This window comes from Prionailurus viverrinus, chromosome A2 (assembly GCF_022837055.1).
Source record: "Prionailurus viverrinus isolate Anna chromosome A2, UM_Priviv_1.0, whole genome shotgun sequence".
Lineage (NCBI taxonomy): Eukaryota > Metazoa > Chordata > Mammalia > Carnivora > Felidae > Prionailurus > Prionailurus viverrinus.
Genome location: NC_062562.1, coordinates 14,729,497 through 14,746,025, shown reverse-complemented (window position 1 = coordinate 14,746,025; position 16,529 = coordinate 14,729,497). Strand labels below are relative to the sequence as shown.

Here is a 16,529-nt window from a genome sequence, read left to right as displayed (position 1 = left end):
TCGCTCTCTCAAAATAAATAAATACAATTAAAAAATAAAAAGTAACCCAGGAGGGTGCTGTGGTGCAAGGGCACGGAGGTGCCCCCGCCCCCCGCAGGAACTGAAGGAGCGTGTGGCCGCTGGGGGCAGGACCGAGGGTGCAGGAGGCAGCCCCCCAGGGCTGGTCAGGGGTTCTGGACTTATTCCAGATTCAGGGAGGAACCCCCGCCAGTAAAACCTTCACCCCGGCTGGTAATTCTCACGAATGGATTTTATTTTATTTTATTTGTAAGTAATTACTGCACCCAACACAGGACCCCGACGTACATCCCTGAGACCAAGAGTGGCATGTTTTGGGGGCGCCCGGGTGACTCAGTCCCACTGAGCGTCTGACTCTTGGTTTCAGCTCAGGTCATGATCTCGCGGTCCCTGAGTTCAGGCCCCGCGTCGGGCTCTGTGCTGACGGCTCAGAGCCTGGAGCCTGCTTGGGAATCTGTGTCTCCCTCTCTGTCTGCCCCTCCCCCACTTGCACTCTGTGTCTCTCTCTCTCTGTCTCAGAAATAAATAAATATTAACATATTAAAAAAAAAAAAAGAAAGAGCCACATGTTTTACTGACAGAGCCAGCCAGGCGCCCCTCTCACAGATGGATCGCAAAATGCGGAGACACAGGGCGCCAGGGTGGTTCACTGGTTAAGCATCCATCTGAATCCTGATTTCCACTCAGGTCCTGATCTCACCGTTCGTGGGATCAAGTCCCTCGTCGGGGTCAGCGCTGCCAGCGTGGGGTCAGCTTGGGATTCTCTCTCTTCCTCTCTTTGTGCCCCTCGCCCTCACCTCTCTCTCTCTCAAAATAAATACATACACATAAGTAAATGAATAAATAAATAAACGGGGAGGCGGGAGGGCCTGGATAAGGCCCTGGTGAGGCACTGTCGTCCCCCGGGGAGCAGTGGGTCACTTGGGCTGAAAATGTGCCCTCCCACCCGCCCCCGTGTACGTACAGACCTCACACTAAGCCTGTACTGAAAAGCAGGCTCGCGTCTGGATTCCAAATGGAGAGGAAAAGGAAGGAAAGCGGGGGGGGGGGGGGGGCAGGCATCCGAACCCAAGACGTCGGCGCTGAGGGGGGCACGGCGGCTCTGCGTGGATGCCCACACACCCCGGAGGGCCTGACTCCGGGGAGGTGTTTAGGGAAAAACCCTCTGTGGGGCTCGTCTCTCTCTCAGGGCTGCCCTGGGTCTCAGAGACCCGTTGCTCGTGTCTGTGGGTGTCTCTTCCTCGTCCGGACAGCGGGAGCCCGGGAGGAAGGTGGAAGGGGCAGGAAGGGGTGGTGAGGGGAGGGCAGGGGAGGGGCAGGACGACGCAAAGCCCAGGTCATCCCAGCGACGACCCGTGACTCTTCATGAACCCCAAGCAGGGCAGATACAAAGAAAACCACATCTAAGCAGGTCCAGCTCAAACCACTGAAATACAGGGTTAAAGAGAAAATCTTGTTTTTTTTTTTTTTTTTTAAATTTTTTTTTTCAACATTTTTATTTATTTTTGGGACAGAGAGAGACAGAGCATGAACGGGGGAGGGGCAGAGAGAGAGGGAGACACAGAATCGGAAACAGGCTCCAGGCTCCGAGCCATCAGCCCAGAGCCTGACGCGGGGCTCGAACTCCCGGACCGCGAGATCGTGACCTGGCTGAAGTCGGATGCTCAACCGACTGCGCCACCCAGGCGCCCCGAAAATCTTGTTTTTAAGTTTATTTATTTACTCTGAGAGAGAGAGAGAGAGAGAGAGAGCAAGTGTGTGGGGGGGCAGGGGCAGAGAGAGAGGGAGAGAGAGAGAGACTCCCTAGCAGGTTCTGCACTGAATGTGTGGAGCTCGACGTGGGGCTCGAACTCAAGAACCCTGGGATCATGTCCTGAGCTGAAGCCAAGAGTCAGACGCTTAACAGACTGAGCCACCCAGGCGGCCCAGGGTTAAAGAGAAAATCTAAAAAAAATAGCCAAAGGCCAAAGGGCATCTTCAGTGGGACAACAAAGGTGACTGATTTTCCTTAGAAACAAAGAACCAGAAGTCAACGGAATATGGCGCCTAAAATGCTGAAGGGAAAACGTGTCAACCCAGAAGTCTCTAGTGAAAAGTACAGGAAAAACATTTTCTTCACACAAAAGCTGAGAAAACCTGAGAATTTACTGCCAGTAGAACCACAATAAGAAACACTAAAGAAAATGCTTTAAGGCTAAAGGGAAATTATCTCCGATGAAAGGTCAGATCTGCAGGAAGAATCGAGAACACCAGAATTGGTATGTGTTTGGGTAAAAATAAAAGACAATTTCTTCTTAGAAAAAAATATTCTTTGGGGCGCCTGGGTGGCTCAGTCGGTGAAGTGTCCGACTTCGGCTCAGGTCATGATCTCATGGTCTGTGGGTTTGAGCCCCGCGTCAGGCTCTGTGTTGACAGTTTAGAGCCTGGAGCCTGCTTCGGATTCTGTGTCTTCCTCTCTCTCTCTGTTCCTCCCCCGCTCGTACTCTCCCTCTCTCTCTCTCTCTCTCTCTCTCAAAAGTAAATAAACATTAAAATAACCATTAAAAAATGCAAAGAAATACAGGGGCGCCTGGGTGGCGCAGTCAGTTAAGCGTCCGACTTCAGCCAGGTCACGATCTCGCGGTCCGTGGGTTCGAGCCCCACGTCGGGCTCTGGGCTGATGGCTCAGAGCCTGGAGCCTGTTTCCGATTCTGTGTCTCCCTCTCTCTCTGCCCCTCCCTGGTTCATGCTCTGTCTCTCTCTGTCCCAAAGATAAATAAAAAACATTGAAAAAAAAAGTAAAAAAAAAAATACAAAGAAATATAATAGATATATAACCTATTGGATGCTCATGATAACTGGGTAAACCATTCTGGGCAGACCATTACCATCCAACTTAAGGAAGATAAAGATACTCAGGCTTGGAGAGTCTAACGCTTTGCCCAAGGTCGCCAGGTAGGAGAAAGGTGCCCCAAAACTCAACCCAAGTTTTTAGACCCTCTGAGACTCTTCCATCGTTCCAAGAGTCAAGAAACTTTCTCTGTACAGTGCCAGACAATGAATATTTTAGGTTCCGTGAGCCACAGAGTTTCTCCCACAGCTTCTCAACTCTGTGCAAAAGCAGCCACCGATAAACATATAGACGATTAAGCATGGCAGTATTCCAATAAAACTTTATCTATAAAAACAGGTGGTGGGCCAGATTTGGCCAATGGGCCACAGTTGGGCAATCTCTGCATTATTCCACCATCCAGTGGTCTTTAGTTCTGGCCCACAGAGGATCGTTCTGATCCACAGCTAGGGTCTGGAACCGCCGACATAGCCAATGGGTCGTATTTGAGCCAAGACGGTTGTCCCCAACCCTCTCCCCTTCCTGACTCTCTTGGGTTCTGGCCCCAGCATTAGGGTAAGTAGAACACTTAGTTCCTTTTCATTCCTGCCTCAGGGGTGATATCCAAGCAAAGGCCAGGGACTTCTGGGCCCTGATTTCTGTACCGTATGACGCTCCCTCAGCCTTCCTTCTTTCTAGACTTAAAATAAACCCATAGTGCTTCCTCTGGCGGCTTTCTCCACGTGGCCTTTTGCCTTGAAGCTGCCTCCCCCGCAGGCTTCCAGCCCTTGGGATCAGCCTGGTGCTTGCCTATCAAGACTTGAAACACACACCAACTATATTTGCAACATATAGGCTGCTGTGCCCCACCAATGCCGTGGGACTGACCCCCCAAACCCATCCTGTGGCGGCCCAGGCACAAGGGGCCAGAACCAAAGCCTCAGCGGAGACGCTGCAGAGATCCACTTGTTAGGCTGCCAAGAAATCCCCAGGCTGTCATCGAGGGCCGCACATGAGTTTTCAGTTCACAAGACATCCCCAGGCTATTTTGAACAGTTTTCCCTCCCAGGGCGCCCATCTCACCTACCAGCTGGCGTCGCCGGGTCAGTTTGGTAATTAAGGACACAAACGTCTTGGCCGTGTTGTAGCCAGCGTGCTCAAGGTCAAAGAGCCCGCGGAGGGCCTGAGTCAGAACGCAGAGTTGTACTGCACCCCCAAGCCTCACCCAGAAGTCTGTAAACCACTTCTCCGCCCTGGGAATCACATCAGCGCTTTGGACCAATGTTGAAGGTCAGTGTTTGAGCTCATTCTGACCTGATGCTGAGGACACCAAAGCCGAGAGGCACTGTAGGAAAGAATTTGCTTAGGGGCTGAAGGGCAAATCCACTGATCACCTCTGTGACATATTTATATGAATGAGAAAAACTGCCTGCTCTGGGCAGTTATAGTCCTGTGGGCACAAGGCTTGTCCCCCCTGACGAGGTACCTTTGTGCAGTGTGCAACCTATACAACCATACCTGTAACCTTACAGAAGAGGCAGCCTAGGCATTTTAAACTCTTTCCACTCTCCTGGGGTGGGGGGGAGGGAAGCAGGCACCTTTGTGGCTTGTCTATAGGAGCATGCCGCCCCCCAAATGCACGGATTGTTAGGACATTACCAAACTGCCCACAGACCATGGGCCGTGCAGGCTGAGACCCTCTTGCGAACCACTTTAGCAATCATACCCCGGTGGAACGGACATGTTGCCAGGAACGTGGGGAGCAGGAAGGAAGGGAGCTAGTGTGTGCTAAGCACTTACTGTATACCAGAGCCCATTCATTCCCTGCCTCAGCCTGGTGGTACCCTGTGGAAAGGGAAAAATTGTGAGGAGGTAGATGGTACCCGATGCCACGCTGGGTGGGTCACGACTGGCTTGTTTTGGTTTTGTATCTGGTGTTATACGTTTTCAAAAAAGGAAACATCTGAGGAAACAGATTCAGAAAAGGCACACGTACTGAGGGCACAACACAAATAACTCACATAAAGTCTGCAGTCAGCACCCAGATCATGAAACAGAACTCAACAGCACCCACCTACGGCCACTTACTAGCTGGTGATCTCGGGTTACCTGACACCTCCCAGCCTCAGTCTGCTCGTCTGTGAAGTGGGGTCCTGCTTGTTAAGCCCCCCACAGGGTGAGGATTAAATGGGATCAAGCGTATCACTGTAAGGGTACTTGGCTAAGCTCCGAGCCTTTTTATACACACCAGAATCTTCACGACGATGCCAAGGTTGGAACTGTCACCGCATTGGCACAGGCGAGGAAACGGAGCCTCGGGGAGGTTAAGTAACCTGCCCAGTTCTCAGGGTCAGGAAATGGCAGAGCTGGGACTCTGACCAAGGGGTCTTGTCTCACCTGCCAGCCCGTTTGTCGAGCTCCGTGTCTGGCACAAAGGCAATGGTCATTCTGCAGTGGCCACTAGGAATGGTGTCCTGATTACGGTTACTGGGCTCTTATCACCAACACGGACGCCTCCCACCCTAGGTGGGTGCTGTCGGAGGAGGGAAGCCTGTGCCATTTGATGTCTCGGGTGACGGGGTCCCACCTGAACACTGGTGCGGATGGGGGGCCTTCACGCGTAATGGTCCACTGTGGCAGCCGCCTCAGGCACCTCCTTGACCGAAAGCTGTGACTCTGATCCATTGTCAAGACTAAACTGCCCTCCCCACAGCCCCCTCGTCACGTGGCTGTGAAGTCTGCCCTCTGTCAGGCAAAGATAAATGGCCTTATGTGTTTCGTGTGTGTGCTATATGTATGGGGTGTGTGTGTGTGTGTGTGTGTGTGTGTGTGTGTGTGGTAGGTGGGGTGAGGCGGGGGGGTGAAGTGCAAATCTCCAGGACCACAACACAGCGACACATTCAGGGATGTGTCACATTTCCACTCTGAATGAACAAATGTGACCCTTCAGAAGCAGGAATCTGAAGAATTTCCCTGGTTTCCTGCAGGGCATCTGGAAAGCCTGCCTTTCTCTACCTTTCAAAATGTCCCACATCCTTCGGGGTGCCTGGGTGGCTCAGTCGGTTAAGCGCCCGACTTCGGCTCAGGTCATGATCTCACAGTCCATGAGTTTGAGCCCCGTGTCGGGCTCTGTGCTGACAGCTCGGAGCCTGAAGCCTGCTTCGGATTCTGTGTCTCCCTCTCTCTCTGCCCCTCCCCCACTTGTTCTCTCTCTCTCTCTCTCTCTCTCTCTCTCTCTCTCTCAAATATAAATAAACATTAAAAAAACAAAAACTAAAAATGTCCCACATCCTCCAAACACTCACAGGGGAGACTTGGGAACCAATCAACCAACCTTTACAGTCATTTACGAGATGGCACGGGCAGGTTGCAATTTCATGCATTTCCGTGGAGTGAGGCCCCGACAGAGGGCAGAGCGGGCATCGGCTGGGCAGGGGAGGAGCGGGTCTGTGACTACAAGCAGTTTTGGAGCCACGGCTAGCAGCTGTCACGGATTTAGAAGGTAAACGGTGGTCACTCAGGAGATGCTTGTGACTGCACGGGGTAGCAGACAGGGAAGATCTCGAAGATGTACACTTGACCGAGAGTCTGGACGTGAAGACAGTGGCGGAGGCAGCTGGCTGCCTCCACACACAGGTTCCCCTTCCCTCGTGCAGAGTTATGGCCAGGAAGGGGCTGCAGCTGGGACCATGCTTCCAAGATCCCCTGAGGCCAGGTGACCGCATTCTGGCCAGGAGAGAGAGGCCAGAAGAGATGTATGCCCCTTCCAGACCTGGCACGTAAAAATCTCCTTGGGAGGGGCGCGCCTGGGTGGCTCAGTCAGTTAAGCACCTGACTTTGGCTCATCTGACTCTTGATTTGGGTCCTGATCTCCTGGTTCGTGACTTCAAGCCCCAAGTCGGGCTCTGTGCTGACAGTGCAGAGCCTGCTTGGGATTCTCTCTATGCCTCTCCCTCTGCCCCCCCCCCCCACTCTGTCTCTCTCTCTCTCTCTCAAAATAAATAAATAAATGTAAACCACAACAAAAACCCTTCCTGTGAAACGCCAAACCTCTCTCTCCTCATCTGCAGGCTGGATGCCAACGTCCAGAGCAACCTTGAAAGCCAGGAGTTGAACAGGACGGAGCCCGCATCGACCTGGGTCCCTCTGTCAAGCCGGAACGGAACGGAACAGAATGGAACAGAACTTCCTCCCCTGCTCCTTCTGCAGAGGATTAGATTTATGGGAATGAGGAATAAGGCGGTTTGCTGGGAGACCACGGGGGTTTAGGGGTTAGGTGTCACAGTTACATTATCAGTTAGCTGACAACTAAAATGTTTCATTGCTAAAGATGAATGGCAAGACAATTGAGATACTAACGGCCGGTCAAGGTACTTACTTGCGCACCATGAAGGTGTTGCAGATAATAATGAAGTAACTGGTAGCTAAGTGGTCTAGTACATTCTCCAAGAGGGGAACTGGGAGATTTACCATATTCACGAAGATGTCCGCACAGTGTCCATTATACCCTCTCCAGATCTCCCCTCGGCTTCCGGTCCGAGGAAGGGGAATCCCTCCACAGGACGCCGTTCTCTCTGGGCTTTGCAGGCAGCTCGTGAGGGTACAGCTGCAGGGGTGAGGTGGGTGAGTTCTCCTCTGCATGGGGCCAGCTGGCCAAGCTCAGTACTCCCAGATGAGGCTCTTCTGTCGTGCGTGGAAAGGATGACCAGGGGAAGGCACTGTCCTCGGCTGCCATGAGGGCTGCCCAGGCCAAGTCTCCTCATCCCCGTCCGTGAGATTTTCCCAGCAGTATGTGGCGTTGAGCCAAGCTGGCTCCCTGACTTCTAGGTCCCAGTGATGGCGCCCCAAGGAGGCTCTGTCTGCCTCCCAGAGGTGATGGCCCCCTGGGACTGGTCAGTCCCAGGCTCAGAGAGAGCCCAGACCTCACCCAGGTGTGCACCCGCAGCGAACTGACCTTCCTAGCCACAGATCAGGACGTGCGGGTTTGGTAGGTTCTAGGGTGCTTGGGGGACAACTGGAGAGGAAACAGAAACCCGGACCGTCTTGGAAAATCCAGGAAGTGCGTGGGCGTTGGGAAGCGATTTGGTGGAAGAGGGTCAGAACCACAGCTCTGCCGTGTGCTCTGCGTAGATTGAGCAAGGCCCCTTCTGTGGTGAAGCACTTAGAACAGCGCCTGGCACGTGATTAGTTCCCAGTACAAGGTAAACATTATTGGTGCTGAAATCTAGGGATCACAGGCCGTGGGTCCCACGCACTGGGTGTCTGGACAGGCGATGCTCTTCCGGAGGCCGAACAAGAACTGAAATTCAAGCTCAGGGCTTGAGGCTGGGGGAGGTGAGTCATCAGTGTGGGGTCGCAGGCCAGCTGGGTGACTTCAGCAGGCCCGGCCACCACCTCCCGCCCAGGGCCTCACCATCCCTGCGCCCCTCCCTCCTGCGGGCCGGTCCAGAGACGGGGGGAGACCGGGTCGATCCTTCCGGACGACTTTGGCCCCACCCTTGGATCTGGGGCCTCTGCCCCGCAGGACTGGCCTTTCCCCTTCCCGCCGGCACCAGCACTGCCCACCCACCCACCCTCGGGGGGCTCCCCGCTTGCTCACTGCCGGTCATCCCAGATTCCAATCTCCAGACTCACTGGCTTGGATGAGAGCCTTTGGCCGCCCACCCTCGGAGGGTCGGACAGGGACCCAGCCCACGAAACAGATGTTTTCTGCTCCTTCTTTCCACTCCTTTGTCTTGCAGGGAGAAAGGGGAGAGCAAACCCTTCCCATTTTGTCTACCCTGCGCCGTCCCTTGACATTCTAGGGTGCGGTGGGGCTGGTCCATGGGGACGATTTATGTCCTGCGCTGAACTGGCTGCCAGAAGCGTCAGGCTAGTCCTACGAGGGAGGGGCGGGCGCTCTGAGCGGAATGGGCACAGATCGGAGTCTTCACTGCTCACGGTCATGGCCTCAAACAAGTCCCGGCCTGTTGGAGCCACAGTTTTGTCAGCGGAAGGGGGACGATAACGCCTTCCGGTTGGTCTTCTCCTCGGCCTTGAGGCCGGCAGCACTGCCCCGAGCCGCTTGGCACACTGGCACGAGGCGGGTCAGAGGCCGCTGGGCTTGTTCAGACTCCAGCCCGCATTCCACTCCTCTTGTGTGAGGCCGGCTGCTGTCTAGAGCCTGTCCTCACCCACAGACTCGCTGCTTCTCAGGCCTGGACGGTTGCCCCCTCTCCTCGTGGTGGTCCCCTTGGGTGCTCCACACCCTGATGAGTCCTCTTCCAGGCTGGCGGGCTGCTCAGCTGTGCCCTTCTCCAGAGATTTCCCTGAGCTGACGGGAGCCCCCCCCCCCGCCACGTGCCCAGGAAGTTATTTAGCATCCCCCTCCCACCAACACACAGCCCCCAGAAGTGACCGCAGCCAGTGACGGACAGATTCAGGCACAAAAGCCCAGCCCCTTGTGCAAGGAAGGACGAGTCTACAGGAGCAAGAGCTCCGGTTCAGAATTCTCCAGATAGACAGAGCAAGAACGAGCTGTACCTCCTCCAAGACATCCCCCTTCTTGCCTCCCAGGCAGGCAGGTTGGTCTGTAGAGAGAGCGTGAGCTGGGAACAGAAAGGCAGATGTGGGGCTGACTCCGGCTCTAACAGTCCTAGTGGGTACGACTTAGGTAGTTCACTGTGCCTTTCTAGGCTTCTTATTTATAGGAGGTGGGTTATTATGTCCACACCATGGCTCCCAGGTGGGAATTCCAAATTCCAGAGCACCCGCAAAGCCCCCGGAATGGTGTTTGGGGCACAGCCCTGTAGCCGTGGCTGCCCCTTCCCTTCCCTCCCAGGAGGAGATAGGCTGAGGGCGACCGCCGGTGCGGGAGCCATGCCCTAACTCGGCCTTGGTCCGTGGTGGCCAACGCTGGCCCAGCAGGAGTGTTGGAGGCCAGCTGCGCGCTGTGGCCTGTCTGTGGGCCCTGGTGGCCTCATAACTCCTCTGCGACTCAGTTCAGGAGCCAAACCGCCTGTAAATGAAAACTTCTGACGCCCAGCTTTTGGTCTGGAGGCCATCTCGTCTGAGCGCTGGCCTGCCAAGAGGCCCCCTAGGCCACGGAAGGCCTGCCAGGGTCTCTGGTGGACTTCTCCACGTGGCCCCAGACCTCCTCCATCTGACACCGCTGGGCCATTGCTCCCAGCAGCCTCAGGCCACCGATCAGTAAATCCCAAACCAAGGAAGCTGACTCAGTAAGAAAGACGGCTGCTCCAGTGAGTCAAGAGGTCGCCCCTAGCAAGTCACAGGCTCCCCTTCCAATAACTACTACTGAGGAAAAGTTGCAGAGGCCGCTCGTAACCTGCCGCTCTGGGCACCACAGGCAGGCCGCCCAAATCAGACTTGATCTAAGGGCTGAAGCGAGGCTCACGTGTACGGTCTCCAGCTCTTGGCTTTTTGTCCCTTGCTCCGTTCCTTGCCATGTCACAGTCCTGTGTGCCTTGGGACAGAAGCGGATGGCCACAGTGGGGCCCGAAGAAGGTTGGGAGCTTCCCGGACCCTCGTCAGACTGTGGCCTGAGCTACCTCTTAAGGAAAAGAGGGTGTCCAGCCCCAAAGAGGTATCACTGTCACCCAGATGGAGCTCCAAGAAACTAACCAGCATGCATGGGATCAGGGAAGCAGGTAACACTAAGGTTTCCGGACACGAGGTGAAAATACCATATAAAAGGCTGATTCTGCCAACAGGATTAAAATTCCTCCAAGTTTACTGCTTCAACCTTTTTCCTCAACAGGCCTGGCTTGCCTATTTTTTCTAAATGCTCCCTTTTTTTCTGACCAAAGATAATCCCATTCTAGACCATGAGCCTATTCTTAGTCGGGCAAGATTACTCATAACAAGCCGCTCTCATTTATTGAGAGCTTATTATGTGCCGCGTGCTTTACACAATCTCCCTTTGTCCTCATACCCCAAGGCATTATTTTTACCCCTGTTTTATAGTTGAAGAAACAAAGGCTCAGAGACATTCCCATGGCTTGCCTAGATCACTGAGGTGGCAGGTGACCTGGTCGCTGGGACACACAGTCCCAGAACCTTGGTCTGGCTGGCTCCGGAGCCCACGCCCTCGGCTGCCACAGCAGTTCATCCGCCGAGAACAGGAGAGTTCCGTGAAGGGAATGTTACCTTCTGTTCTTTTGTCCTCAGTCTGCGAGACGAGAAGGAGCTTCCCACACCTGCCCACGCGGAGCGACTGACTACAAACAGCAACCTTACGGGGGCTGCTTTTTGCTTTGGATTCCACATCACACGACAAAGGGCCAATGTCTTCCTAACTGGGGTGCTCCCCAGTGGCAACTAGATACTGTGAGAGGAGGAAAAAAAAGAAAGAAAAATCAAGGGGTGGGGGGTAGGCCTTTAGCTCATCCGGATCTTCAAAAATTGTCCATTTTGATATCCCCCCCCCCCATTAATGAAAAACCCCACAGCCAATACAAGTTAGAAAATGCAAAAAAAAAGGAAACAGAAGGAAAAAAAATTGCGTGTAGGACTCTTCAGCCAGTGATTTGCGGGCAAATTTCCTTCGGTCTTTGTAAGGGTGGGAATTTAAAAACATCACGGTCAGGATCACACCGTGGAAGTATACTGATTTATTCGTGAGAAAAATTTCATCGTACATGTTTTTTAGAAACATCCTTGGCCTTACGTCCTTTTATAAACCATGCTTTGTCTCCGGCTGCACCCAATTTTCCTTAACCAGCTCCGGGTGGGGGGGGTGTACTTAGGTTGGGACAAAGCATGTCTAAGTCGTTTCTCGGCTCATCTGTTGCTTTAGGGTCTCCGAGATCAGTTTCGTTTTCCTTGGCAAACCTAGGCGCCTACCGTAGTGGCACCTGCCGTGGGGCTTCCCGGCACCGCTTTCCTTGTGGGCAAACTCTCTTCACTCGGCCCCCTGACAGATAAAACCCTGCCATCGCCCCGTGAGCCTGGATCTCCCACTGGCTTGGCAACAACTTCTGCCTCCAGCCCCGTGGACCCCACACCGTGCTCTCGGACAGTCAGCCACTACCTGTCCCTGCATCGAGGCAGTTAAGAGAGCCCTGAGAGGCTTCCCCACCCCTCCTCCCTACCCCCAGGGATTAGCCTTTCGTTCCTTTCTTCCTCTATACCAACCATCTCAAGGAGTACCAAGGGAGCTCTTGTTTTCAAAAGATTTATCCTCTTGGAGAAAAAGTTCTCCAAAGCCACAGTGGTTAGTGCAGCAGCCCTGAGGCTTTAATGGCCCATTGCTCTGGCCAGATTACATGCAGATAAAGGACTTTCCCCCACTACCCGTATCTTGTTGTTCAAGGCCACTCAGCTCACTTTGGGGCCAAAGAGGACAACCAACCAAAACCACTCACTCCTCCCTCCCTCCCTGGATCAAATAAATATCTTCATCGACTCGCTTATATTTAACCCACAGGTGCTAGTCTGTGGAATGGGGCTGTGTCTACCCAAGTCAGCTCCGGGAACATCTCAAGTACCTGCTGGAGAGTTCTGGCCCCTGCTTCCCCTTCTTTCCCAGCTGTCCTCCTCCAGATGTTTTGGTCCTACACCAAACTCATCCCAGCGAAGCTGAAGATGGGGAGAGGAGGAACTAGTTAAATATTACGGTTCAAATCCACCGACTTAATCCAGTGGTTCCCAGGCTTTGCTGTCCATTAGAATCACCCGTGCAGAAGCACCTGGGTGGCTCAGTCGGTTAAGCCTCCGACTTCGGTCCAGGTCATGATCTCGTGGTTCATGAGTTCGAGCCCCGCGTCGGGCTCTCTGCTGATATCTCAGAGCCTGGAGCCTGATTCTGTGTCTCCCTCTCTTTCTGTCCCTCCCCTGCTCTCTCTCTCTGTCTCAAAAATAAATAAACACTAAAAAAATAAAATAAAAAAGAATCACCCGTGCAGCTTTTAAGATTCCCTGATGCCCAAGTGCACCTTAGACCACTTAAATCAGAATTTCTGATTTAACGGGGACCAGAAACGGTATTCAGTTGAGCCACATTCAAGAACCAGTAACTTAACGGCTGTTACTCGTATCTCTGAATCAGTGTTGTCTCCCATGTCTGTAAGTCCTACACGTACCTCACTTTAGAACTTTCCATGTGGAGTCAGGCATACGGCCAAGGCTTCCGACGATGATAGAATACCTCAGTCTGTTCCTGATTAACTCCTAGAACTGGAATGTGGTGGCTATTCCAAGATCACACATATGTCCCAAAGTCGCACATGACAAACATTTTATTACGTTAAAAAAAAAAGTCATCTGTTAGCTGTTCAACTGCAGGCTACCTCATCTGAGGTTACCTCAGAAAAATGGCATCAGAAAACAAATACAGATTTTCAGCATCACAAAATGGCGAGATTCTCCTCCACTTCCCCATTAAATGTTAATCAGTGGCTTTGGCCGCTTCTGCTCAGGGCACCCAATTGCTGACATCACATAGGACCCGGTTATCCTAATGACACCAACGATAGGGGTCCGTCCCCAGCCGCCTCCCCGGCTTCCAGACGATGGCGGCCTGAACAAGAAGGCAACACCCGGTGGCTCTGGGCCACTCCTCCCCGGCGAGCTCGCGCTTCTCACGATGGGCTCCGGGGGCCACATCGACGGCGGTGGCGGCATCTGGGGCCCACATGAGCAGACACCGCGCGGGGCTGCGGTCGGCCCTGCGATTGCTTCCATCTGAGGTCCCACCCGGCGTGGTCCTGCCTCACTGCGCAGCAAATGTCACACCCCGAGAGAGGGTAGGAAGTGGTGCTTCACCCCAGGAGGCGGGGACACCTGTAGAGGGACCCGCCCCGCTTGCCTTCTGGTTCCTAGCGGCTTCTGAAGACCGCAGCGTCCACGCCACAATCTGGGCATTTGGACACGACCCAGATGCCGTGCGTGGGTCCTCAGTTCGCCCTCCCGCTCCCGGGGTGTGTCGAAGGCCGTGCGGTTTCTGGGGGTCAGAAGCTCCCAGGCTGCTCGAGAGGCACACGTGCATTCTCACTTCTCTTCTCGCCTTCCTGCAAACACCCGGCCGTACCTCTGGTGGCTTCGCGCGGGGTCAGATGGCTTCCTCCACCTGCAGGGGCTGCCCCACCCCTCCGCCTTCGAGAGTCCTTCTGCTCTGCCCACACCCGTCCCCACCCCTGCACCAGGCCCCGCCACAGAGGCTCGCCACCCATACCCGTCCGTCAGAGGACGAGGGTGAGCGTTCAAGACGTCCGTCGTTCCCCCACCCTGGGCCAGCGCCCCCCTACCCCTACCCCTTCCTCCTCCCTGCCGTCAGTCCTGCACCAGGAAGTTGATGAGGGCCGTTCTGGGGGAGAGGAACGCTTTCTTGATGCTTCGCCCCTGCAAGAGCCTGACACCCAGCTCGCTTTGGAGGACGAGTTCGTGGACTTTGTCCTGGTCCCGCGAGACCCGCTGGGGCACGGGGATTGTGCCGCAGGCTTTGTTGTTGATCTGAGGAGAGAAGCCGAGACAAGCGATGAGGAAAAGTCCTGAGAGTGGCAGGCGCCTTCCCCGCGGAGGGGTGGCGTCCGTGCCCGGCCTCCCAACACACCCAGACGGGCAGGGAGAGGCTGGGGGCCCCCGGCACCTGCGGCCAGTGCACCTGTGCTTCCCGAGCGTGGCCCCGTCCCAGCTGCGCAGGAAGTTAGGTCACACACCCTCAGCTGCTCCCCGGGGGAGGGGAAGGGCTGTGTCACCCAGGATTCTACCCAGGCCGCGGGTGGGCCGGCTCGTGCGGAAGGCAGGCCACCTCCCTGTCACGGGCCTGGCTCCTGTGAAAAGGGGGCGCCCGGGCACGGCGACCGGGAACCTGGGCCCACATCACTTTAACTCTCCTTGCCGAGAAGGGGCCAGTACAGTTGCAGACGTCGGTGGGTATTCGCTGAGGATTTTTCAATACGGACAAACGTCACAGCAAGTATGAACTGATGTGGGCACGGGGGGGAAGTGCTCTCACGGCCCTGGTGGCTTCTCAACAGCCATGCTCCAAATCCCCAAGCCCACTGCTCCCGTAAGAACACTCAATGCTTCTTTCACTGATGCTCCTGGTTTTTTTTTTTTACCGGGAAAATGCAGTCACTGTATTATGAAAAGTTACCAGGAATAGTCTCTGAAGTTTCGACCAAAGCCTATCAGGTGTCCCTAATCACCTGCCTCATTTTTTTCAGATTTATGTAGAACTTGGTGGCATTTTTCTTGGTTGCATCACCCTGTATCACTGCGCGGGAGCCAAATATGGTAAAATAGTACGTCCTGAAATGTTCTAAAATATGGTTCTTTTTTGGGGGGGGGGGGTGCCTGGGATTGGTTCCATCCAGTGGCTCAGTCGGTTGAGCGTCCAACTCTTGGTTTCAGCTCAGGTCATAACCTCGAGGCTTGTGAGTTCGAGGCCAGCATGGGGCCCTGCACGCAGCGCGGAGCCTGCTTGGGAGTCTCTCGCCGCCCTTCCCCCGCCACTTGCAGTGTCTCTGTCTCTCTCAAGATAAATAAACTTAAAAATAAATAAATAAACGAACAAATAATTAATTAAAAAAACGTGGCTCTTTTAAAAAAGTGTGAGTCTAGGGGCGCCTGGGTGGCTCAGTCGGTTGAGCGTCCGACTTCAGCTCAGGTCATGATCTCACGGTCCGTGGGATTGAGCCCACGTCGGGCTCTGTGCTGACAGCTCGGAGCCTGGAACCTGCTTCGGATTCCGTGTCTCCCTCTCTCTCTCTCTCTGCCCCTCCCCCACTCATGCTCTGTCTGTCACCATCTCAAAAATAAATAAACATTAAAAAAGAACAACTAAAAAGTGTGAGTCTCGGGGTTGGGGGTGGCTCAGCCGGGTTAAGCGTCCACCTCTGGATTTCAGCTCCGGTCGTGATCTCGTGTTTCAAAGAGCTGGAGCTCTACGTCGGGCTCCGTGCCGACAGTGTGGCACCTGCTTGGAATTCTCTCTCTCTCTCTCTCTCTCTGCCCCTCCCCCGCTCGCTCTCTTTCTCTCAAAACAAATAAACTTAAAAAATAAAAGTAAAATGAAAAAGTGTGAGTCTCCTGGACGCAGGGTTTTGGTGTCCTAAAACGGCAGAGCTAGGGCTGCTGCTCAAAGGACTGTGCCCCCTACCACCCGCCTTCTCGTTTCTAAGCCATCGGGAGCTACCTTCTTCCAGCGCCCTGTGCTTGCTTTGACCGAGACCTCCCACCCTGTCACACCAAAGCCGTGCCCCCCGTGAAGTCCTGGGGGCCCCGGACATGGCCTTCTCAGAACTTGGTAATGAGTCACACAGCTCCAGCTTCTGCTTCCGGATCTTACCCAGGGAAAAGGGGCCCGGGGCAAGCGAGAGAGCGAGTGCTTTTGCGCAGACAGACTCAGGCTTGACTCTCAGGCCTGGACTCACAAGCCGCGGGACCTTCAGTTTTCTCTTCTTTAAGGATGGAATCTTCCGGACTGTTGAGGAAGATCACCTGTCCGAAGGGACCAGCTCACTAAGCCTTACGCCTCCTTACTCCCGGCCACGATGGAAGGGGCCGGTGTGGGATGTGCTCGGCACAACGACCCTACTTCCAGACCCAGGGCTTCCCTGGGGACCTGGGGGCTGGCCCCTCTGGTGAGGCCTGTCCGGGGAGCTGAATCGTTCCTCTGAACCCAGCAGGCCTTCCCACACGGCCCCAGGCACCTCTCATGGCTTCTGGAGCCCTGGGACTCCCCTGAGTCGCCCTACCCAGG

At 54.5% G+C, this 16,529-nt stretch overlaps 2 protein-coding genes and 1 long non-coding RNA gene across 10 annotated transcripts in view; 1 reads left to right on the top strand and 2 right to left on the bottom strand.

The window, feature by feature from the left end:
• LIMD1 (LIM domain containing 1) overlaps nt 1-13,045 on the bottom strand; it is a 94,522-nt gene extending 81,477 nt beyond the window's left edge. Inside the window, exons 1-2 of one of the 2 annotated variants that reach the window (XM_047851024.1) lie at nt 12,907-13,045; nt 10,973-11,150 (exon numbers count right to left, since the gene is read on the bottom strand). In XM_047851024.1, the coding sequence (XP_047706980.1) occupies nt 10,973-11,092 (120 nt within the window). In that variant the 5' untranslated portion in view covers nt 11,093-11,150; nt 12,907-13,045. Of the gene's footprint in view, nt 1-10,972; nt 11,151-12,906 lie in introns of those variants that run through there. The other variant, XM_047851026.1, reaches the window with a different exon arrangement.
• The window catches only part of LARS2 (leucyl-tRNA synthetase 2, mitochondrial), a 190,162-nt gene continuing 185,964 nt past the window's right edge, over nt 12,332-16,529 (bottom strand). For 5 of the 6 annotated variants that reach the window (XM_047851020.1, XM_047851019.1, XM_047851017.1 and 2 more), the window contains one exon: nt 13,045-14,275. In XM_047851020.1, the coding sequence (XP_047706976.1) occupies nt 14,096-14,275 (180 nt within the window). In that variant the 3' untranslated portion in view covers nt 13,045-14,095. Of the gene's footprint in view, nt 12,404-13,044; nt 14,276-16,529 lie in introns of those variants that run through there. The other variant, XM_047851016.1, reaches the window with a different exon arrangement.
• LOC125161277 (uncharacterized) lies at nt 14,270-15,345 on the top strand. Of its 2 annotated transcripts, none has more exons than XR_007150522.1 (3): nt 14,270-14,694; nt 14,992-15,069; nt 15,184-15,345. It is a non-coding gene; the product is annotated as an uncharacterized LOC125161277 (long non-coding RNA). The 2 variants fall into 2 exon arrangements; XR_007150523.1 differs by having other exon boundaries at nt 15,179-15,345.